Below are 26,162 nucleotides of genomic sequence, written 5' to 3' on the forward strand. Positions count from 1 at the left end.
ATTACATTCTTATGAAAATACAGTATTTTATAATACTTGCTCAATAAAAACATAAACCCACTGTAACTAAAAATAAATAAATTATCACCCAGAAGACCAATAGCGCAATTCTAGTAAATTGGTTCAAAAATAAACCCTGTTGCATTTAATGAATTTACATTCTATACAAGAAAATAAGTATGAAGGTCTAATTCCAAAGCACTAGAAGAAATACTATATGTTTTTGAAAACATTACACATCATATAAAGCAGTATATTTCTCTACTTACTTGGACAACGCCCATGCAGGAATCCAAAAAAATCGAGCCTTTTGGTTCTTTTGATATTTTTTCATCTTTGTAGAAATTAAGATTATATGATCCATCACCAAGTTGAAGGAGATGAAAAAATCTTCTTTTGAATGACTAGTTTGTGAAAAATTAAATTGTATTAATTTAATTATATTAAGCAATGTGACACAGAAGACCAAAAGCATCTCTTTGATTGCGCCCATAATATTGCAAATATTTTTAATACAGTAAGAAATATTGCTGAAATCACAGTCAATATGTACTTGCACATTATACAGCATCAGAGTATTTTATAAATAGACAAAAATTATACATACCCGCATTGTAACACTGATTGCACTGTTCATGTTCCCTTTATATAACCATCCTTGTTTTGTAAGTCCACCCTTCTGAGATCCAAGAGATGCAGCATCCTATTAAACAATAAACTACACATAAACTCATGAGTAAAACATTTAAAATACTTTTTAAAAATCTATAAAGAAATAAAACATCTAATAAACAAGGGCTTCGATCTAACTTAAATACCATATGTAGAAAGGTTCCGTGTGCTATAAGACTATTGACTATAACTAAATATTGCCAATAGAAGAAACACGTAGTATTGTAATGCTCATTTATTATGGTTTCCCTTCCAGTGAAATATCATAAAAGTTACAGTAAATTCTAAAAATACAGCTAAATCTCATTAATGAAATAAATAATCTACTTCTGTTGTCAGATTGCAATACAACAAAGAATTGAGTTAAGCACAGCATTTAGCGATTTTGCAGGTGATTTCATAATGCTTTATCTTTTAGAAAAAAGTCTAAATACCTTGGGCAGAACAGCCAGGCAATCTCTCTATTAAGGACTGGATTAGCTGGGATAAATGTTCCTGTCCAGTCTATTAGGGTGTCCCATCAATTAAAGGGCCCTTTGGAACAGCAGCTCCTCCCAAGGTTAAATTGTTCCAATGCTGTTGGCCTTTCACAAGGCCTCAATTATGGTTTTGTCACTAAGCATAGAGGTTCAGATACGACAGGTGGTAGAGCCTACGCAATAGTATTTATTTATTTATTTATTTGTTTGTTTGTTTGATTGATTTTTATGCCGCCCTTCTCCTTAGACTCAGGGCGGCTTACAACATGTTAGCAACAGCACTTTTTAACAGAGCCAGCATATTGCCCCCACATTCCAGGTCCTCATTTTACCCACCTCGCAAGGATGAAAGGCTGAGTCAACCTTGAGCCGGTCATGAGATTTGAACCGCTGACCTACAGATCTACAGTCAGCTTCAGTGGCCTGCAGTACTGCACTCTACCTGCTGCGCCACCCCGGCTCTTGCTTGTTGTAGGGTTATTTTTAACCTCAGCTACTCATTAAATCTGTGCTATTGTCTTTTTTGGTGTTGTTATATGTTGTTATTGTGCTTTTAACTATTGTTAGCTGCCCAGAGACATGAATCTCTAATCAGTGGACATATAAACTTAAATTAGAAATACATAAATCAAATATAAATGTTTTAGCTTGACAATAAAAAATTATGTCAAAGAAGAAGTTAAAAAACTCTCCCTGAGATAAATCCATTGAAGGGTTATCAAAAATTTTACTACCACACTGTGGGCGTGGCTTATGCAGGATGCCCTGTATTTTCTTTCAACATCTTTCAGTGCAAATTGGGTGCTCTGGGGTGGAGCTCCATTTTTGTTACCTCACTGTGTCCCTCTCCATCCGGGCAACAGCCCACCCCTTGATAAATCTATAACGTGGAACTGGTTTCAAAACAAAGCTGTAAGTTCTTCTAGATCAGCATAAGCAAAAGGCCACTCTAATAGAAATGGAAGAAGCGAGGTAATGTACTATTTCTCTAAAACAGTGTTTCCCAACCTTGGCAATTTGAAGAGATCTGGACTTCAACTCCCAGAATTCCCCAGCCAGCGAATGCTGGCTGGGGAATTCTGGGAGCTGAAGTCCAGATCTCTTCAAGTTGCCGAGGTTGGGAAACACTGCTCTAAAAGGACTAAGGAAACTACGTTTTTAAGGGTCAAAAAGGAAAGAGAAAGGAACCATATGTCAATAGCAGATGGTATTAGAGAGAAGAATCTTTCTTAAAAACATAGTAATAATTTTAATATTTTTCACAATCTTTGCTATGTACATTCATCTGTTTTTTTTCAAGGTGTATGAATTCATATATGTTTCAATGTTTTAATAAATCTTAAATGCTTGTTTTATTTATTTATTGGGTTTATATGTTTTGTTATGATATATATTCACAGTAGCTTACAAAGATAAGGTAATTTATGGCGTGTGTGTTTTAAAGTTAAATGCTATTTTAATATTGCATACTATCTGGAAATATACAGAATTATAAGGTGGTTTTTAAAATAATAAAGAAAATACATAAGGAGCAATCATGCACTTCCACCTACAAACTATTTAAAATACTTATGCCTAATACAGATCACAGGAGCAAAGTAATATATTATTCAATATATTTTAAATATTTCAAGATAAAGTTACTTCTTATACATTTTACATGTTATTACTGCCAAAGGGGCCCATATCATAACAACAACTTAAAAATAAACTGAAATAAAATAATCAACAAAATAGACTTGCCTCATTGTCTGCTTCTTCATCAACTTCAAAAACATGGACTGGAAGCTTTTCTAACCTGTTCCCTTTGCTTAAAAAAAGATACCATAACACATAATAATTATTACAATATTATATACTGCAAGTATAAAAATATGATTAAAATATACAGTACGTGAGAGACTCTAAAAGAGAATGCCTATATGAAGGTAGTAATAGTTTCGATTTGGCTTTTTTTCTTGCTTTTGTATCTTGAATACAAATGTCGCTAGGATTTGCAAACAATATTAAACTTGTTTTACAAACATAGGGAAAATCATTTAAAAGCCTGTTAAACTAATTGTTGACATAGTTGCTGTAATCTGTCAATGTTAAATTTTCACCTGCTTAAATTGAGAACGTGCAGCATATTATTTCTTCATTGTACTGACATTCTGCCTTTATAGGAAAATAGTTAACACAGCTTCATACATTTCTGCAGCTATTTGTATACAATAGTGCTAGTATTCATGTTTCACATTCCAAAGTGGAATTTTAAAAATTAATGATCAATTATGAATAAGCATCATGGCTCTTGCTTCTCCCAAAACCATTAAAACAAACTGCAAATGCTCTTTCCATGTTGTTTTTGTTGTGAGCCGCCCCGAGACTACAGAGAGGGGCGGCATACAAATCTAATAAATAAATAAACAATAAATAAATAAATCCATACTGCAGGACTGAATCATCCTAAGAAATTACATCTGGAAGCCAGGGAAAAAAACATACTTTCCAAATTTGGCATGTTAGAACTGAAATGGAAGTTATTTCCAAGAATCTACAACATTAAATATTAAAAGTTAACAACGGGTATTATAAAGATTAAGACAAAAATTACTTACTTTGGAAGCTGCCGAAAGTCTCCGGAGTAATCTTCATGTTTGAAATTGACAACGTGCCAGTCAGAGATGTATGTCTTAATACACTTTAAATCGGGACAAAAATTAAACTTTAGGTCACATCTTTATGCAACAATACATTTATCTTAATTATTTGAGTACTTGCTCTGATCACTATATCTATGCTAATTAAAGGGGGGAAAGGCTTTTTTGTTACAGGAAGTGTACAGGATTCTTGTCAATCTTAATTTAGCTGTCTCTTAGATCCTGTCCCTCTTGGGTGATTAAGGCTGCCCAGGAAAGGATGTGTGATTAGCTCTTCTGAAAAAACTGGTGGAGCCTCTCCTTCTCAGGAGACCATTGCTTGACCAATCTAGACAACATCCAGTCTCCAACTTTTCCTTTTCAGAAAATATTCTGGAGAGGAGATGGTCACATTTCAGCATTTAAGAACTGTGAATGAAAAACAGATTAATGGGTCCCCTTCAATCAAGTTTCAGGCCAAGTTAAGGGAACAGAGATAGCATTGACTATGTTCTTGATGACCTCACCTCAGGGAGGCAAGAAGGATGGGGGTAGACCATTCCTGCTTTTCTTTGCCTCTCAGTGGCTTCCAATGCCTTTTTCATAGTATCCATGTGTTCCTATTGTGCCTACTCCATCATTTGTTTGGAGTGACTAAAATTGAAAGATTATGCCTTTTTTTCTCTTATCAATTAAAGTTATTTTTCCCTTCATTATAACTTAATTCCTGTGATTTTAAGCCATTACTATGATTTGTCATAGAGTAGAAATTGCTAGATTTCTCAATATAATCCTTATGGTGGTATATGAAGATGCAGTGGTATCCTTTCTTTCTTTCTTTCTTTCTTTCTTTCTTTCTTTCTTTCTTTCTGTATGTATGTATGTATGTATGTATGTATGTATTTATTTATTTATTTATTTATTTATTTGATTTGATTTGTATGCCGCCCCTCTCCGTAGACTCGGGGCGGCTAACAACAGTGGTAAAAACAACATGCGACAATCCAATACTAAAACAGCTAAAAACCCTTATTTTAAAACCAATCATACATACAATCATACCATACATAAATTGTAGAAGCCTAGGGGGAAAGAATATCTCAGTTCCCCCATGCCTGATGACAGAGGTGGGTTTTAAGAAGCTTTATGCAGCATGGTAAGGATCTGGAATCAGACTTGGCTGCAATACTCCGGGTATCTTCCTGGACAGTTATTACAGCTCCAAAATTTCAGAACAGTCCTAATTCTGGCATGATTTAATACCCTCCCAGGTTATTCAGGGGAAACTCATCCCATTTGAATAAACACTTTGCCCCGTACCAAATGAGTTCTGAAACACTAACCCATATTACTATTTATTTATTACTTTTGTATGCCGCCCCTCTCCGTAGACCCGGGGCGGCTCACAGCAATAACAACACAATGTAAAACAAATCTAATAATTTAAAATTTACTATAATTTACTATACTTTTATATTGCTTTTATTACAAAGATGTCTATTTGCAGCTAACAGTAGCCTATTTACCGGTAGATAGATTGCCACACCCCCAGTTCCATTTTTATTTATGATTATTATCTGTTTACTGTGATTTTATTTCTCTTAACTTGGCGACGTTTTGTTTTACTATTTGAAAAATATCTTAAACTTTAATTTCTCCAATCTGTACATGTTTTACTGTGGTTTTTGTTTGCTATCTTACTATTTGTTTTCTTTTTCTTTGTCCTTAGGAACTAATCATCAGCTGCAATAAAATATTACTATTCCTACTAAAATGAAATGATGAATGAAAAAAAAAGTTCTTTACTTCTATTAAAGTCAGAAGCAACACACTTTAACTAAACCAAACCTGTAGAATTTATTTTAACATTCAATTTCCTAAGCCATTCTAAGATGTAGAGTATTTTATAGAAAGGAGAGTTGTACTGTACTGCAATTTCCCTAGAGGTCTGTACTACTATATGAATGAACAAGAGGTCCGCCAGAAGTGATTTAAAGAGACATAATTGTGAACAACTGATAGCAATAAATGACTGCAAAAACTGACTTGCTCAACCATGTAGCAATTTAATTAGACTGAATTTAGAATAGAGAGACAACTTGATTTATGTTGATATAAATATATCACGTGAGGTTTCAAAATATATCCTCCAGGAGGAATTCTACTTTCTCACAAAAACACCAGAGTCAAAGTAAATGCTCAGGTTGAAGATGTAACTATTTTGTGCTACGTTTATTAAACAAACTAAGCATTATTTTCTTTTCCGCTTTCATTGTTCCAGAAATACCAAAGTAAACATACTGTTCAGAATGTTGAAATAGTTTTTATTTCTTAAATATCCAGCACACTCCAAGCAGCTGGTTTGGAAGGAAATTTTACAAAACTCCAAACAGCTTCTAAAGACTTATTGAATAATACTTTGAGATTGCTATTCTAGCCAGCTGGAGCTCTTAATAAAGGGTGGAGATGAATCAGAACACTTTATTGTTGTTCTGACTGGTTACAATAACAAAGTAAATTGTAATATAGACTTAAGTAACTAAGCATACCACCCCTGGACTGCAGAAATCCAGATGAGCTCCAGATGTCTGTGAGATATAAGAAACCTGATGCTATCTAACGACTATTCAAATTTTTGTAGCCCAGAATTTTGGAAAGATACAAAATAAAATATTACCTCTGTTACAAATAAGCTGTAAGCTTCTTTCTCGGCATTCTCTGGAATTGTAGAACATACATACTGGTGTTGCCGTTTCAATACTGCAGTCTTTAATGAAAAAAATACAGTGAGTAAGAATTTTATTTGCAGGAATGGGGTTTAGCCCTTACAGTTTTAATGTATAAAAAAGTAACCAGCATCTTTCCGCCAATTAGCACCCCATAATAAAAACTACTAAGTGACTCTGGGCCCATCATTCTCTTTCAGCCAACTCACATCAAAGGGTTGCTATTATGGGAAAAATAGGAGGAGGAAGGAGTGTTTGGTATGTTTCCTGCCTTGAGCTATTCATAAAAATAATAAAGGTGGAATTTAAAAAATGATTTTAAAGAATTAGTTGAAACGCAAGCAAGTCCTAGAACTGGATACATGATATTCGATCATGCTCAGATTTGTAGTATCTAGTTGGGAAAATATACTTCTAGACCAGGGTTTGCTACAATATTCAAATTGGGGTAGTGTTTAATGCAACCAGTAAGTACATTTATATAGTCTGCTGTCTAAAATGCACATCAGTCGCAACAGCACTATATAGTACCATAGTCCTTTGATTGCATTACCGATGCATCATCCATACCTATTGTTCTAAAAGTATTCTGAGCTACAGTAAACTTCCTTCACTCCTTCATTTAAGTCATTAATAAAAATATTGAAATTTTGCTGCAATGTGATGTCATCCATGAAAATCCTCAGAATTCTTCAACAACATTCTCTATTAATTAATGTTCTTTAGCAATACATGTATTTACTCAGCTTATAATCAGCATGTCACAACTACTATTATCAAATGCTTTGTTGAGATCAAGGTCTATTGTGTCTACCTCATTTCCATATTCTAAGTAACAAAGCAATCTGATCAAAACCCAAGATAAGGTTAATTTGGAAACAATTGCTCATGCTGGCAATTACCACACTGTTTCTGAAATCTGTTCACTTGCTTTATGATCTGGTCTAGAATCTTTCCAGATATTGCTGTCCGGCAGAAGGGACTCTTAATTCCTCAGATTCTCTCCTTATTGTTTTTAAAGATAGCAATATTTGCATTTAATTCTCCAGGATTTCCTAAATATAATGCACAAAGCTTTATCATGAAATCAACTAAGGCCTAGGAAGCAATTCATATGCCCAGGACATTTAAACTAAAAATCTGTAGGAAACTCTGAATAGATTTTAAAGATAAAGATTTTATCTTTATTCGTATTTTTCTCATTGTTGTCATAGTTTCCTCATAGAACTAAATTTTCCATTGGAGAAAAGAAATAAATTTTGCTTTGTAAACGTTTTGCAGCAGTAGATATACTGAATCCCTTTTTTGTCTTTTAATACTTTTCAGCATGTTCGTTGCATTTTAAATTTTTACTTTCCTGACATTCCTGTTTCAGTTCTCTATGTCTTTATTGTGGTGACCAGGTTTTCTTTCCATATTCTTTGTGCATATTTTTAAAAACTCAGAAAATTTTATTCCTTAAGCTTCCTATGTGATTTTTAAAAATATTTTGCACATGGTGTTTGCTGTTTTCTCAAACGTATATAAAAACGTGCGTATTTACTGAGTTTTAAACTCTCCAATATTTTCAAAAGAAAGGATGCAAGCATATATTTAGTTCATCAATTTCTTCAACATATATCATTGCATATTTTTGCAGCAGTTCATTTATTGTATATCTCCCAATCAGAATCCCCTACTTGGATTCCTATAATAGCATTGGTCATACATTCGTTCTAAACTTAAAACTGTAAGATTAAAAAAATAATATTCAACGACACTGCCATTATGAATATTTCAGTGTTGATTTCTAAAGCTTTATTTAGTCAACATTTCAGAGATATATTTCCTTAACTAAACAAAGAGAATGACCACAGGTGGACAAAAAAAGCATTGGGAGTGGGAGTTTTCCAATTTCCTGCTAGCTTCCCCATTGGTTTTCTTTGTGGGAATCTGGCAGGGAGTGTTAGAAATAACAATTGTGTGACTGCGGGTGATCATAGTGTCACAGCAATGCTGGAGCATCCACGTCACCAAATTACAATTTCATGGTGGTAATGGGCCCTAGATATTGGATACATTCTTTATGTTATCTCATTCGTGGTACATTGATTCAAAAAAATATTGCCTTATGATATATAATTTTGCCTAACAAACATTTTATAGTAATATGATTCATTCAGAGAAGTGTATTTTATATATATATTTCCGGTCACAATTCAAAGTGTTGGTTATGACCTATAAAGCCCTTCATGGCATCGGATCAGAATATCTCCGGGACCGCCTTCTGCCGCATGAATCTCAGCGACCGGTTAGGTCCCACAGAGTTGGCCTTCTCCGGGTCCCATCAACTAAACAATGTTGTTTGGCGGGACCCAGGAGAAGAGCCTTCTCTGTGGCAGCCCCGACCCTCTGGAACCAGCTCCCCCCGGAGATCAGAATTGCCCCCACCCTCCTTGCCTTTCGTAAAGTTCTTAAGACCCATCTCTGCCGTCAGGCATGGGGGAACTGAGACATCTCCCCCAGGCCTATACAGTTTATACATGGTATGTTTGTGTGTATGTTTGTTTTTAATAATGGGGTTTTAGATTTGTTCTTACATTGTCTTTGTTATTGTTGTGAGCCGCCCCGAGTCTGCGGAGAGGGGTGGCATACAAATCTAATAAATAATAATAATAATAATAATAATAATAATAATACACATATACATGTAGTCCATGCTTAATAACCATTAGTTTAGCCACTGTTTGAAGCTCCTAAGGTGCTGACAAAAGTAACTTATGACCAGTGCTTGCATTTGCATGCATGTTATTATCATGTGGGCCTTCCCAGATGGCTTCCAACAACCAATGGGGAAATAGACAGAATGTTGTATGTAATGTTTACATGATGTCTCATTTGATGACTGTAGGAATTTTGCTTAACAACTGTAACCAGCCACTAAACAGGACAGTCGTGTGTTGTCTCACTTAATGACCACTTTGCTTAGTAATGGAGTTGCCAATCCCAACGTACTTCTTCAGTACAAATATTAATACTATAATAAAAGTATGCAGAATGTAAAGCTAAAGCTACCCAGAGTCATTTGGGAGTTGGGCAGCATATAAATGGCACGGATAATTATTTTTATATCATAGAGCGTTTTTCTCTCTAAATGAATCTAAGGCTGTTTTCATATGACGGCTTTTGTCCTATCATATTTTTTTTCACTTAATGTATTTGATGCAAAAAAATTAAGGGAAGATTAGAAAACAGAGAATTATAAATGGGTCATTACAAGACCCCTTCCTTCCCCCTATTCCTCATCTCTGAAATACTGCATGGAGGAGGTAAAGACAATTCATAATAACAGCCAAATCTAGAAAGATCTTAAGACAATGTTAAATCTGTAGAGGGTCAATGTTCTGGTAATAAATTCCAAGATGTTTAACTTTTAAAGTACATATGCATTTCCTATTGTTTATAGTCACACCTGTTTCCTGAATTTGATGTGGTTCCTTCCATAAATGTTCAACATATTTCTTATCTACTAAATATAGTTTTCTTCAAACACACAGGTAAATAGTTCAATTATTTTAAAAGAGGAATGCCCTTTTTAAAAAATATGAATTATTTAGGCAAAACTAGTCATATGTAAAAATAAAAAGTTTAACTCTACAATAAACCTGTTTTTTTTTAGTTTTGCCATTTACATTTTCTTTCAAAGTCTGTGAACAAATATAATCACGGAAAATATGCATGTCACATAATTTGAGTTAAGCAGCCACAAAAATGTATCAATAAATTATCATTTATGTTATATTATTTTATTCTGAAAATGATCATCTTTCCATCCTTGCTTTCTGTTGGATGAAAGCTAACCTATACCAAAGCTACCTCAAATGATATCTCTTCATCAATTTTGTCTGTGTACTGAACACTTGGCCAAAGTAGATGTAAGAGTTGGCATTCTCTACTGGCTCAAAATTTGCTTAGATGAGTAAAATTAGTTTCATAAGCCTTTTTTTCTTTTTAATTTTTCAGACCAACCAGTCTACTTGCCACATTGAGCATTTAAACACTCCTTGGCTTTTTTGGACTCTTTGTGGCTAATAATCACAATGTCATAAACAAATTGGAGTTGATTTTCAAAACTGTGATTAACAATGAAAATCAGATTTATATCAGAATATACAATTAACGCCAACACGTCAGGGGGAGTGGGCGCAAACAAACGGCACTATGAAAATGACCAACAAACACACTTATCCATCCACTGTTAAACTATGTATTTTTAAACACTGTGTTTAAAAGCTGTGTTTCCACATCACTTAAAAACCCACAAGTGACTTTGGGTTAATTCTCCGAAGAGATGATTGGATTTCCAAAACTGAGAAGGAATATAAAAGGAATCATATCAGGTGGTATAGTCCTATCCTGTTTAAGAAGAAATAATCAATAATCATGTTAAGCTCAAAAACAGAAAGATAACAATACACCAATAGCTACAGATTATGAGAAGTCAACTAACAAACCCATCAAAAATTACTTAGAGTTGATTCATTTTTAAAATTTATTTATGATATACCTAAACCATACAGATGTACAATATTAGAAACTGGTAGATCGGTTACATTGTCTTAACTATTTTGTTTCAAGCCTTAGTATTATAGTATTGTATAAAAAATTTAATTCAACATTCATAAAAAAATTACAAGTACCTGGAAATCATCATATGGAAAAAGTAGCAGCTCACGCAAGCCATCGTTGATTATTTGAGTTTTCTTCTGAACAATTATATTTTCATAGTCTATTGGCTCTATTAGCTTTGGTTTTGCCTGAAAAGAGGGGAAAAATTGATGAATGTATTTTTATGCTTTTACTTAAATATATTTTAAGATGCAATACATATTCATAAACCTATGCAATACAATCCTACATATGATTACTCAAAATTAAATATCATTATTTACACTGGAGAGTGGAAAAAATACTTCTTTTATCAAGAAAAGATAGTTTTGAACTTAAAATTATATGTTTATAAACATATATAGAAAAATAAGTATTATATAACAAGATAATATGTAGTTCAACTCTGTCTAAAGAAACAAATGCAATTGATTTTATTCAGCTTATAGCCTTTCCATTAATTGATATGAGTTTTCCTGGTCATTGAATTTTAATTGATTAGCTAATTTGTTTTGCAATAACTGATTCAGAACTATATGTAAACCACATTGTAAGATGTGTATATATGGGATAGAGAGTGATAGTTAGACTGGATTTCATCTTTTTATCCACCTATTAAGTCATTTCCAAGAACCTTATAATTTTTAAAAATGTATTGGCTGCCCGTTGTCGCAGAGTGGCATACAATCTACAAATGAAAACCTTAAAGGTAAAGGTAAAGATAAAAGTTCTCCTGCACATGCGTGCTATTCGTTTCCGACTCTAGGAGTGGTGCTCATCTCCGTTTCAAAGCCGAAGAGCCAGCACTGACTGAAGACATCTCCATGGTCATGCAGGATGCTGGAATGCCTAAACCAGTGGTGGGTTGCTACTGGTTCAGACCAGTTCTATAGAACTGGTAGCGGAAATTTTCTGCCACTAGCCAAACCGGCAGAGATGACCGGCAGTCCATGCTGCCGAACCGGTGCTCCACTCACTGCAGATTGCCAACCAAAAAACTTCTGCACATGTGCAAAGGTTTCTGCATATGCACAGAGAGTCATTTCAGAGAAGGGACACTCGCACACAAAACATGCACTTCTACCATGATGCAAACTGGCAGGGAAGGTAAGTAGAACCCACTCCGTACTAAAAGTCGGAGGTGCACAGAACAGTGTTACCTTTCCATCAAAGGTGGCCCTTATTTTTCTACTTGTATGTTTGTTTGTTTGTTTATTTATTTATTTATTTATCAGATTTGTATGCCGCCCCTCTCCGCAGACTCGGGGCGGCTCACAGCAATAATAATACAATGTAACAAATCTAATATTTAATTAATTTATAAAATCCCAATTTAGAAACCAATCATACATACTAGCATACCATACATAAATTTTATAAGCCTAGGGGGAGGGAAAATGTCAATTCCCCCATGCCTGACGACATAGGTGGGTTTTAAGGAGCTTACAAAAGGCTAGGAGGGTGGGGGCAACTCTGATATATGGGGGGAGTTGGTTCCAAAGGGTCGGGGCCGCCACAGAGAAGGCTCTTCCCCTGGGTCCCGCCAAACGACATTGTTTAGTTGACGGGACCCGGAGAAGGCCAACTCTGTGGGACCTAACTGGTCGCTGGGATTCGTGCGGCAGAAGCTGTCCCGGAGATATCCCGGAGATGTTTACATGCTTTTGAACTGCTAGAATGGCAGAAGCTGGGACAAGTAATGGGAGCTTACTCCATTAGGCACCGCTAGGGATTCTACCTGTCGAACTGGCGACCTTTCTAATCAACAAGCTCAGCATCTTAGTCACTGAGGAAAGCTTAAATTCCACCAATTCGAATTACGTAAAATTAGATTTAAAATATACTGCATTTCCAATCTAGATTGAAATACAGTTCTAAAGTATTTCTAGAGTAATGATTTCTTAGAAAAGTGTTATAGAAGCACAGTGATCTGCAACTAGGTTGGTCAAAGAAGATTACTTCACATAGTCTAATGCCTCCCACATGGAGATATTGTCTTTGAATAATGTTATTGGAAGGGGTTCAAAAGAACAAAAGGTTATGTTTTGAAAGATTCATTATGAAGGAGGGGCTACAGAATTAAGACTATGAAGCAAACTATTTTTTAAGACTGCACACTATGTATCATTATTGCAGGAAAATATGCTTTGTTGATACAGCAGATTACAGCAGAGTTTAAAGAATAACACCACCCACATTTTAAAATATATATATATATATACAGACAAAATTAACTTTGAAAATACTCACTTAGCCATTGCAGAAACGTAGTAAAAGAGCAAAATATAAATAGGGGGCACTAACAATGGGGAACCCCCCCCCAGAAAACACACATCTATATTTTTTGTTAATTATAAAACAAGTTCAATATTTTATTCAACTAATTCATTTAATTAATTTAGCTCCGAAAATGTACCAAGACAGTTATATGTCAGTTCATGTATAGCTCTATAGAAATACTTTCACAGAAATGAATACTTAAACTAAGTCTTCTACAGATGGATAATTAAGTATAAAACTGTTAAAACGCAGTTCAACCGTTATTGTCCATTATTACAACTGGCTAAGTAATAAATTACCTTTCTAACTAATAGTGAAGTAATAAAGGCAATAAGCAAATATATAGAGAAAAATATAAGTTAGAACCTTCAATAATATTTTATTATTGTCACAATTACCACCTACAATGTAGTAGTTCTATAAATAATCCCTGACGTACAACAGTTAATTTTGTGACTGGTTAAAGTAACAACAGCTCTTTAAAAAATGTGTCTCATGACAGTTCACCATTGTGACAGTTACAGCATTCTCACGATCTTATGATCAAAATGCATATTCATATTTGTAACAGTTGCGGCGCCCGGATCATGTGATTACTTTTTGCAACTTTCTGACAAGCAGTCAATGCGGGAACCATTCACTTAACAACATCAGTGATTCACTAAACCACTTTGGCAGGAAAGGTCGTAAAATGGCACAAAACTCACTTAACAATTGTCTCACTTAGCAATAGAAATTTTAGGTTCAATTGTCGTAAATAGAAATAGCTTCCTTTATTACAAATATTTAACAATTAAATGTCAATTTGGATTGACATTCTTTTTTTCAAAATTATTTTAGTTTTACAAAGGTAATGAAATCTAAAAGATTAATGTTCTAAAGTTAATATTATTTTGAACTATCTTATTATTATTTAATTATATTTAGGCAATAAAACTGTTGGTATTTTGTTTCCTATCAGCTATACTTAACTCAGATTATTTTGCTTCAGTGTTTAACTTTTCCTATATTGTGTTATACTTGTTTGTACTTTACAATCCACTAAGTATTAAAAAGGCAACACATTACACAGAAATAATAAGTTTTGGAGTTCTTTTTTTTCAAAGCAGAAAAAAATATAATTTATTTTTTCTATGCTATTGAATTGAATATGGGTTAGAACATAAGAAGAGCCATGGTGAATCAGGCCAAAGCCCATCGAGTCCAGCATTCTGTGTCACACAGTGGCCCACCAATCGTCCATGGGGATCTTGAGCAGAAAGAGAAGGCAAAACCCTCCCTTGACCCCCAACAAATGGTACTCAAGGAAATCCCGCCTGCCTCAACCAACATAGAGGCGGCACATGAACATCCATTTCAATAACCACCAATACACTTGGCATCCATGAATCTGCCTAAACCTGCCTTGAAGCTATCAAGACTGACAGCTGTCACGACGACTTCTGGAAGTGAATTCCATAAACCAACGACCCTCTGGGTGAAGAAATATTTCCCTTTATTTGTCCTCGCTTTCTTACCTATGAGCTTTAGGGAGTGCCCCCTCGTCCTAGTATTGTGGGATAGAGAAAAGAATTTTTCTCTATCCACCTTTTCTATCCCATGCATGATTTTATACACTTCGATCAAGTCACGCCTTAAATGCCGCCTTTCAAGGCTGAAGAATAATAACAAGAATATTATTACAGTACAATTTTAAAATATTCTTATAAAAGACTTCATATCTTCATGGTTCACCCAAACATTAGATTAAAATATTAAAAGCATTGTGGAATCCGTGCTGTTCTTTGAGTTTGGGGGTTTTCCTGCAGACATTTTCATTACCAAACCAGGTAAGATCATCAGTGCACCATGAAATATCTGCAGAAAAACCACCAAGCTAAGAGTGAAGCAAGGATGCTACAGTTCGACTCTGAATTACAAATATTCTCTTCCATCAGTACTAGATATATTGCTTTTCACAATTTACAAATCCTCACTGTATTTTATAATGTAAGAACTGAAGTCACTGTTCAATAGCAATTTGACAATACAAGTTCAAATGTGTTGATGCAGACTTTCAATTAATTTGTTTGCACTGAAGTAAAAAGTTAACAAATGAAAAAAGTGGGGAGACAGCAGGCTATGTGCCATTTTTTTACAAAAATACTAGACTTAACTCCAAATTTTGTGAGAGACTTTTTTAGAGTGTCCAGTGGGAAAGCATTCTGAAATTCCCTGATATTTCACTGACATTTCTCTGTAACTTGTGATCTAGTTAAGGCGTGGTCATAGATGATGTCATACCAAATGGCTAAGCCATGGAGAAATATCAGTAGCTGAGGAAGCAAGTTGTTGCCACAGTTATGCTCATTTTTGCTTGACTCTGCCAGGCAGCGCGATACATTTTTTTAAACATGATTTTTCCCTGACTTTTAAATATTTTAATACAGTTTGCTTTTCCCCCCTGATTTATTCCATTTATTTCACTAATTCCCTGATAATTCCGATATTTCCTGAACCACCGATTTCCCTGATAATTCCACGATTTCCCTGTTTTTTAGATTTGCTGGACACCCTGCTTTTTACACTGCGACTTCACATTATCAATATACAATGAACGAAATGAAAGCAACTTCCACAGAGGCACACCCTTTCCTCCAGCGTTTTCTCCTCTAACTGCGGATTTGGGATTTCTCCTCTAATTCCAATTTCAATACTTATTGAAATGTCATGAAATCAAGTTTAACTCATGAAGATTACATGGACAAATGTTCTTCACCTTGATCTGATTTCAGTAATAATTAATAGCTATTTCTCAGGACACTTTAATCATCTTGCTGATCCTGTCACTTCATCCCACGTGTTGCCTTTTCCTTGTTTTTCCTTCCTTCAGTTTTACCAAGCATATTCTGAAGAAGTCTTTACAGTCAAATATCAAACAAATCTGAAGCATAATTGAAGCAATATTCTGTTTTTATGCTGTCCTGGATCAGGGGGTCCATGCTGTCAGCAAAATGATTTGAAAGAGCAGTTGTTCTATATTGTTCAGTGGAAAGATTTTCAACACACATTATTGTTTTTGCATATGCTTCCTGAAAACGGTTTCCTGACATTATCAAAACAGGCCATGTCACGGAAAAGTTCACCATAGTAAAGCATTTAGTTAGGAAAGCTCTTTCAAATTGTTTTGCTGATAGCATGGACCCCTGATCAAGAATAGTATAAAAACAGAATATTGCTTCAAATATGCTTCAGATTTATTTGGGATTTGACTGTAAAGACTTATTCAGAGTCTACGGAGAGGGGTGGCATACAAATATAATAAATGAATGAATGAATAAATAAATAAATAAATAAATATTCTTGATAAAACCGAGGGAAGGGAGAGAAGGAAAAGGCAATCTGAAATGACAACATAAATTAAAATACTATCTGCATGTAATATTAACTTTTTAAGTGTGACTAAAGGAATATATCCAATATATTCCTATCCAAATAGATATGTCCCTATTTGGACAGGGAGTCTTTACTCACAGTCACTCATGCCCTTATCACCTCGAGGTTCGACTACTGCAATGCTCTCTACATAGGGCTACCTTTGAAGAGAGTTCAGAAACTGTAGATCGTGCAAAATGTAGCCGCACGAGCGGTCATGGGCGCTCCCAGGTATGTCCATGTTTCTCCAGCACTCCGTGGACTGCACTGGATGCTGATAGGTTTCCGGACACAATTCAAAGTATTGGTTATGACCTATAAAGCCCTACATGGCATTGGACCAGATTACTTGCGGGACCGCCTCCTGCCACATGAGTTCCAGTGACCGGTGAGGTCCCACAGAGTTGGCATTCTCCAGGTGCCGTCAACTAGATAATGTTGCTTGGCAGGGCCTAGGGGAAGAGCCTTCTCTGTGGGGACCCCAGTCCTATGGAATCAGCCTCCCCCAGAGATCCACACTACCCCCACCCTCCTCACGTTCTGCAAGAGTCTCAAGACTCATTTATGCCGCCAGACCTGGGGCCATTAGATCCTAGCCCCTTGGCCAAATGAATGTAGTGTGTGTTGTTTAACTGTTTTAAATTAATTGGATTTAGTGTTGCATTGTTTTTATATGTTGTAAGCTGCCCCGGAGAGGGGCAGCATATAAATCCAACAAACAAACACATAAATATTAGCCTAATTTTTATAATTATCCATTTCTTTCTTCAAACAAATAATAACTTTAAAATTTTTTTGCTATAGTGAATACATAACCTCTGCATTTCTGGATTCAAGGAAAATTATGTAACCCTACAGCAAGCCTTTTTTTCCTGTTTCGAGTAGAGCAGCACTCCCCAACCTTACTGGCTCCGCAAACTGGCAGTGGTGGGAGAGGTGGGAATGATTTTTCATGTGCAACCTAACCCCACATCTGCACAAATGAAGGTTCACACACTTGCCTGCTGCTTGTGTGGCCCGGTTCCCAACGTGCCATGGACCGATAGCAGTCCTTGGACTGGGGATGTGGACCCCTGCAGTACAGCATTTGTTGTGTTTCAAAGACAGGAAGACCAATAAATTGTCTTCATACCTGTCAATATTCTCTTATAGTTTTAATTATGGATCATTTATCCCAAGCTTTTCTAACCCTGAAAAAAGGTTTTTAAAGGTTGGAAATGGGAATAAGCAGCAAATGGGATTTAAATACCTCTCAGTATTCAAATGCATACACACTTTTCAGAAAACCTTCATTTTTCTGTAAAATAGATTTTTGTACCTAGATCATGAAAGCTTTATGTATAGAAATTGATTGAGAGCATTGGATTTCTGTTAGTATTATAAATACTAGTCGTAAAATCTATTTGACATTATCTAAATTTGAGACAAACTTAAGTGCAGGATATATTTCCACCTCACTTAATTCAAAACCTGCTAAATTTTAGAATAGCCAAATCAAAATACTAATCATTATTACGTTTAAGACAAGACAATCTTTATTGTCACTTATTTCTGTAAACACACTGGCACACATTAAAAAAATGAAATTCTGATGCACACGCTCAGAATAAAAATATATATACATATACATACATACACATACATATCTCTCTCACACACACACACAAAATCACAATCCATTTTGAATATATAGCAGAAACAAGTGTCTTGAGAGTTAACAAGATTGATACTACAGGGTACAAAGTTATTACAGAAAAGCTACTATTTTTACCTAGTACCCTGTTTCCGGGGTTTCAGGGGGGTCGGCTAATATAAGCCGTACCCCGAAAGTAAGACATATTTATTTATTTATTATTTGGATTTGTATGCCGCCCCTCGGGGAAACACGGGGGTTTTGCCGGGGGGGAGCCCGATGACGTCGCTTCCAAGCTCCCCATGCGCCCCTCGCCTTCGCCTCGCCGCCACCCGCCTCTTCCCCGGCTTGGCAAAGCGAAGGACGGCGCTGGTCCGAAGCAAGCCGAGCGGGCGGCGGCTTGCAGCGAAGGCGCTCGTCCCAGCAACCGAGTCCTGCCAAGGCTCGGCTGCAAGCGGCCAGCGAGGCCGACCAGCTCCGAGGCGAGCGGCCGGAGCTGCGCCCTCCTTCGCCCGCCTCCTTTCCGGCAGGCAGGTGGGGCTGCCCAACTGCGCAGAGCGGCTCCTCCCCTCCAGACACACGCTTCTCCGACACGTGTCTGTGGCTCCACGTGTGCACGCCGCTTGGAGCCCTGAGGTTGAACTTGGAAAAGGGCTCACGAGGCTCCTGTCCCGTGGCTGCCCTTCTGGACTCTGGGGAGATGCCTTCGGGAACGCGACCCTTTCAATTTTTTTCCAATGTAAGACATACCCCGAAAGTAAGACGTAGTGGGGCTTTTGGGGGTAAAAAGAAAGTAAGACACTGTCTTACTTTCGGGGAAACACGGTAGAAACCTACCGAGATATTAACATATTTAGTATAGCACACATATGTATTTTAAAGTTCAAACATTGGGCATGTTAGCCTACTAAAATTAATCTAAGATTCATGTAGTTTTTGAACCCATGTATGTTGAGCCAATAAAATGGTTCATCTTCTCTTTTTTGTAATTGTATAAATTATTGCTGTTTTTCTCTAATGAAGTACTGTTCAAAATGTATTATTTCAGAAATATTACTAAAAACAACCTTGCATTTTTAGTAATGTGGTGCTTTCTTTTTCAATCCTTAGCTTTTCTTGAAATGTACATAGTTTTATTTATTTATTTATATTTTATATTACTGTACCTAAACCCTCATCTGGCTTATTCAAAATTTCCTATGAAAATAGCGTGTTCTCTTATGCTTCACATATCTACATTTAGATCTAACAATGGATTTTAAATTAAACTAATTAACCTGATTGAACCTTGGGGGACATTTGTTTCAAACTCATCTGTGAGTTCAGATCTACAAAAAGAGGAAGGAAATTTCATCATCCCTAACAAAAGAATATGAGGACAATATGTTGACTTTGGCATTTGCTACATTGATACCAACACTTTTACAGGAAAGCAGAATCTTTCTCATATTCTCTTAGAAATATTTTCCATTTATAAATAGCTTCACCACAAGAGAAAAACCTTCTACTCTAGAAAAATTATAATACTACAGATTCTATTCTAGAAAAATTATAGGTAATACATCTATATTTTTCAGCTGTTATTATACCACATTGTAATCACTTCCTTTTCCTAATAAACAATTTTTTAAAATACAATTATAAAATCACATACCTTGTTTCCCCAATAGTAAGACACCCCCGATTGTAAGACGTATCGGGGGTTTCAGGGGGGTCGGCTAATATAAGCCGTACCCCGAAAGTAAGACATATGTCTTACTTTCGGGGAAACACGGGGGTATTGCCGCCTCCCTCTCATCTAGCTGCACGCCGTCTCCTGCCCACGTCCGCACCGTCCCCCTCTCCATACGTCGCCGCATCTGCCACCTCCCTCTGATCTTAATGAGCGCCGCCTCCTGCCCACTTCCGCGCCGCCCCCCTCCATACGTCACCGCGTCTAAATGTTAATTTTATGGTTAAAACAAAAAATTCGACAATTTTTTTCCAATATAAGACATACCCCGAAAGTAAGACATAGTGGGGCTTTTGGGGATAAAAAGGAAGTAAGACACTGTCTTACTTTCGGGGAAACACGGTAGCGATTTGAATATTGTGCCAGAAATCAAAGCAACAAGCTGAAATTTAAAAAGGAAACCTGGAGGGAAAAAGGAACAAATACCCTTTCCTTTAAAAAATAATAATAATAAGGGGACCTTCTTAGAAGATCTTTCCTAATATTATTCCCACAATAATAACACTAAGATAAGTTGGCCTGAGAAAGACAACTATTTTTTTAGCAATCTCTATGGTTAAGTGGGCAAACCATCACCTTATCATTACACTCTGTGGCTTTCCCATTTATGCTATTTAAAATGCAAGCAATGAGAAGCAAATAGATATGTCCCTTACTATTCAACACCATAACATTTATCAGAAAGCTGTACAGAACTTGTTATAATGATAAAAATGTATGCATTTTGTTCTGCGGGCATGTCCCAACAGCCCGTAATTACAAGGTAATTAGTCCAAAAAGACACACACCACACGATAGAAGGAAAACCAAAAGTCTTTATCAACAGAAAAGCAGAAAAAACTCCCTTTTTAAATGTCAAAGGGATTTTCTAGTACACACAAGGCACAGGTTAAATGCAATCCAATTTCTCACCCAGTAACTGGGAAATTGAGTCCAATTCCAAAGTCCAGAAAGTCCACACACAGTCTTGAACAGGGAAACAGCAAAACCACGATCTTGACGAAACTATGAATCAGATAAACTTCCACAAGGCTAAACCAGCATGCTGCTCTTTTTATCTGTAGCACTAATTACAGAAGCCCCACCCAACCACAGGTGTCCTCACTTATCCCCTGTAATAATCCTTCAGTTGTTCTCTCCTATGCATCACTCTACGCATGCATGGGTCCGTCATAAGTTCTTGTTCAGAATCCAGGGATGATATGGATGATTGATCTCCTTCTGGGCTGTCTGCCAAACTCCCCTCTTCCCTGCTACTCATGCTTCCTTCGTCAGAGGAGCCTTTGTCGGGAGATTCTATCGGGGGCAAAACAGGCCTGTGGCATGTGGATGTTTCCCCCACCTCCACCTCCACATTCCTTGGGGCAGGAGCTGGGCCAGAGCCAACCACAACAGCATTTCTTCTCCACTAAAAATCTTCAAAGCTTACATCAATTGTTCCTATCCTTTTTTTGAAAATTTGAACAAGTAGAGAAATGGAACTACAGTACTGTATTTTTCGGAGTATAAGATGCACATTAACCACCAAAAAGAGCCTTATTAAGCTTAATACAGCCATTTTTGCTGACCCGAAGCACCACCTTCCCATCTGTAGAGAGCTCCTGGGTGCTGGGAGATAATAAAAATGTCCGTATTTGCTAAAAATGGGTCATTTTTCACCTGCTTTTTTTTGTAAAAATGTAGTGGGCAAAGGATCTGGGAAGCCTGCAAAGCACTCATGGGAACTGGAGGAAGATAAAAATGCCCCCATTTTTTTAAAAAAGCCAAAAAATGGGGGCATCTTTTGCTATCCCCCAGCACCCAGGAGCTCTCTGCAGGTTTCCAAGACCGTTTGCCTACCCATTTTTGTGAAAAAACTGGGCAAAAAGTGGCCCCATTTTTTGCAAAAATTGGACTTTTTTGCCTTCTAATCACCCCATCTAGCATAACCGGAGAGTTGAAGTCCACTAGTCTTAAAGCTGTCAAGTTTGGAGACCCCTGGGTCAGGAGTTAGGGGTGCAAGGGTCTTCAAACCTGGCAAGTTTAAGGCCTGTGGACTTCAACTCCCATTCTTGAGTTAGCATGACTGGAAGAGGAATTCTAGGAGTTGAAGTCCATTAGTCTTAAAGCTGTCAAGTTTGAAGTTTGTAAAAAGTGTACATGGTTGTAAAAGATATTCTGCTACATTGGTATTTTATTAAATAATATATTACTACAGCATTTGGTTCAGAATATTTATGGTATCTAGTTAACAGAAACTAAAGTATATTAGTAAGTGACTATCTTTAGAAAGCCTGGTTTAACTTTGAGTTGTTCAAAAGGACAGATGTTACTTAATAACAAAGCAAATATTTGGAGAGAAATAGATGCAAATATGTTCAAGAATAATAGCATAAGCAGCACTGTTCCAAATATAGAAATTAACAATTCATGTTGTTATTCAACACCATCAAAAAAGTTCATCTTTCATATATATTTTAAAACCACAGAAGTCATTCTACCACTATATTAGAACACCAATAAATAGGATTTCAACTTAGAATGAGAAACAATTAGTTTAAAAAGGCAGAAATAATAAAAATGGATCCAAGACTGCATTATAGTAACACATAAAAATTAGAGTTATAAATATTAGAGATCTATGACTAAATATTTTGACACTGAATTGAATTGTAATCATACTACTGTATGTAAGAATTTTTTTTGATGTTTTATGATTAACAATACATCAAAGACAGAAAAAACCAAATACAAGTAGTCCTCAACTTATGACCAAAATTGAGCCCCAAATTTTTGTTGTTAAGTGAATTTTACCCCATTTTACAACCTTTCTTGCCATAGTTGTTAACCGAATCAATGCAATTATTAAATTAGTCACACAACAGTTAAGTGAATCTGGATTTCCCATTGACTTTGCTTGTCATAAGGTTGCAAAATGTGATCACATGACACCAGAACACTACACAGTTCCCAAGCTGTTGAATTTTGACTGTGGGGGTGTTGCAATGGTTGTAAATATGAAAAGCAGTCATAAATTACTTTTTTCACTGGTGTTATAACTTTGAACGATCACTAAATGAACCATTGTAAGTCAAGAACTACACCTGTACATAATAACTGTCTCCTAGCTCTCCATAGCTAACAGAAGAGTACCATATTTTTCAGACTATAAGACTCACTTTTCCACCTCTAAAAGAGGGTGGAAATGTTGGTGCGCCCCGAATATAGCCATTTTTGGCCTCCAAATATCCTACCCGAGTCCCTTTTTTTGCAAAAATGGGGAACACAGAGGATTTGGGAGGCCTGCAAAGTATTCATGGGAACGGGGGAAGACAAAAACGTGATGCGTGGGAGGTTTCGGGGGCAAAAAATTGGCCACTTTTTTTGCATTAACAGGCCGGTTTTTCACAAAAATTGGGTGGGCAAACGGTTTGGGAGCCTTTTGAATGCTTCTAGGAGCTGGGAAAGGCAAAAGGGAGCAACAAATGGGCCATTTTTTTCACAAACAATGGGGCATAATAAGGTTTTGGGAGGCCTGTAAAGTGATCCTAGGGGTTGAGGAGGGCAAAAACAAGCAAAAATGGGCCCATTGTTTGAAAAAACAGGGCTGTGTTTGCCCTCTCCAGTCCCCAGAATCATTCTGCAGGCCTTCCAAAGTTTCTGATGCCCTGATTTTCACACAAAAAACTGGGGAGAGGGTTTAGGAGGCCTTCAGTGTTCCTGGGGGCCGGGGAGGGCAAAAAACTTTTTGTTGTTGTTAATCTCTTCAAAATCCTGATGCGTCTTATACTCAGGTGCATCTTTTAGTCCGAAAAATTACGTACATCCTGAAACACATATGAACTTACATATCACACCATATCTCATTTTAATGAGTATCAATCAAAATTGCATTAGAGATGAGAGAGTGTTTTCAGTTACATAACGAAGCGGAAGCAACAAATAATTCAATTTCATAATAAGGTCCAGATAAATTCAATTAAATAACTCATATTAAAGAATGTGTTAAGAATCTCACCTTGCTCAATATCATAAGACTAAATACCGGTATATATTTATATCAATAAAATCTTTATTAGGGTTGCAAACTGGCATTTGCATGATTCATATTCAAATTTATGTCTTTGTTCCATTATTTAAGACTATGGAAAAACAAGCCCAAATGAGGTCAACGATAACAATGAAATTTGTTTGTATGCCATATAGGAGTGAACTATTAAGAGATCTTTGCAAAATAAATATTTTTAAAACAATACTTGTCAATACCACAAGTATCTGGATTAGTCTTTACCCTCCATTAATGTAAAATTTCACAATGCTTGTTTAAAATGTATAAAATGTTCTGGAGACCTCACCTACAAAAAGATATTGACAAAATTGAACGGGTCCAAAGACGGGCTATAAGAATGGTGGAAGGTCTTAAGCATAAAACATATCAGGAAAGACTTAATGAACTCAATCTGTATAGTCTGGAGGACAGAAGGAAAAGGGGGGACATGATCGAAACATTTAAATATATTAAAGGGTTAAATAAGGTTCAGGAGGGAAGTGTTTTTAATAGGAAAGTGAACACAAGAACAAGGGGACACAATCTGAAGTTAGTTGGGGGAAAGATCAAAAGCAACACGAGAAAATATTATTTTACTGAAAGAGTAGTAGATCCTTGGAACAAACTTCCAGCAGACGTGGTAGATAAATCCACAGTAACTGAATTTAAACATGCCTGGGATAAATATATATCCATCCTAAGATAAAATACAGAAAATAGTATAAGGGCAGACTAGATGGACCATGAGGTCTTTTTCTGCCGTCAGACTTCTATGTTTCTATGTTTCTAACATCACATCAAATAATTGGTCTATAGAACTTCTATTAAAACCTTTAGCTTGTCCATAGTAAGGTCATACTAAGGACTACCATAAAGAAACTAATGACTATTCCAAAGAATAGCTGAAGCCCAGAATGGAGACCTGAATGTTATGTAGCACACACTCCCAATAAGTACTATGCTGGTTGGGTGTGGCTCACATCTCTGTTCAAGTTTGTTTCCAATAAACATTTCCTTTGGACTTCCTTTAGTACATGTACTCATGAATTCTATACACAACATTATCCCTTCAAAATCTATGAGCATCTTTTTCTTTATTTTTCCACCGAAAACATCCAGTAGACATCTATCATTTTTATATTCCCAAGGAATGCACCCAGGTCTAACACTGACTGTTTATCAGTTGTTACCTATATTGACTTGCAGCTATGTTGTTTTAAATGTCTGACTAACAACTGAAGAACTACATTTGGTTATCAGAGTGACTCTCCTCGTAGTAAGATCTACCATATAACTTCTGGTATCATGTCAGAAATTATTGAGATACAATATTTTCCTCCTTCCATTATCTTCCCTATTTCAACAACTAATTGCAAATTTGCCCAAAAAAACCCCCACATGTCAAGATTCACATACTGTACTATAGAAATTGCCTTTCGACCCCTTAATCACAAAAAAGCAAAGCATTTCAATTGCTCCTTCTGAACATATATATTCTACAGCTGTTTTTCATTGCAGAGAGGTATCTAAAATTTTGAAACTGTGCACCTTCGTTTACGAGATAAAAATATAACAATTTGTTCATTTCAAATATTAAATATAAACATTGAAAGTTGAACTAGGTGCAGTAGAACATCAGTTTCATCATATTTAAACTAGTAAGCCAGGAAGACTTTTCTGGTTTAAATGAATTTAAGTTCAACCAATACTGACAGTCTACTTAGAAAAGCGCTTTTTTAAAATATAAAAGAGCAAACTATATGTATACACATTCATCGGAAATAACACAGCAGGAGACTGGTATTAGAAGGTAGAACTGTTCAATTTTAAATGCTATAATCACTTTTTTTAAAAAATCTCTTCCTTCCACCCACACACCCCAAAAAATCCACAAAGACAACCAACAAAAGAAAGAAAGCAAACACCGTACC

At 36.1% G+C, this 26,162-nt stretch overlaps 1 protein-coding gene across 1 annotated transcript in view; it reads right to left on the reverse strand.

Annotated features, from left to right (window-relative positions):
- The window catches only part of DOCK9 (dedicator of cytokinesis 9), a 148,969-nt gene that overhangs the window by 91,917 nt on the left and 30,890 nt on the right, over positions 1-26,162 (reverse strand). Inside the window, 6 exon segments of the mRNA XM_070751200.1 lie at positions 270-404; positions 608-703; positions 2,895-2,961; positions 3,752-3,834; positions 6,450-6,539; positions 11,178-11,294. Coding sequence (XP_070607301.1) covers positions 270-404; positions 608-703; positions 2,895-2,961; positions 3,752-3,834; positions 6,450-6,539; positions 11,178-11,294 — 588 coding nt within the window.

Source organism: Erythrolamprus reginae, chromosome 4 (genome assembly GCF_031021105.1).
Source record: "Erythrolamprus reginae isolate rEryReg1 chromosome 4, rEryReg1.hap1, whole genome shotgun sequence".
NCBI lineage: Eukaryota > Metazoa > Chordata > Lepidosauria > Squamata > Dipsadidae > Erythrolamprus > Erythrolamprus reginae.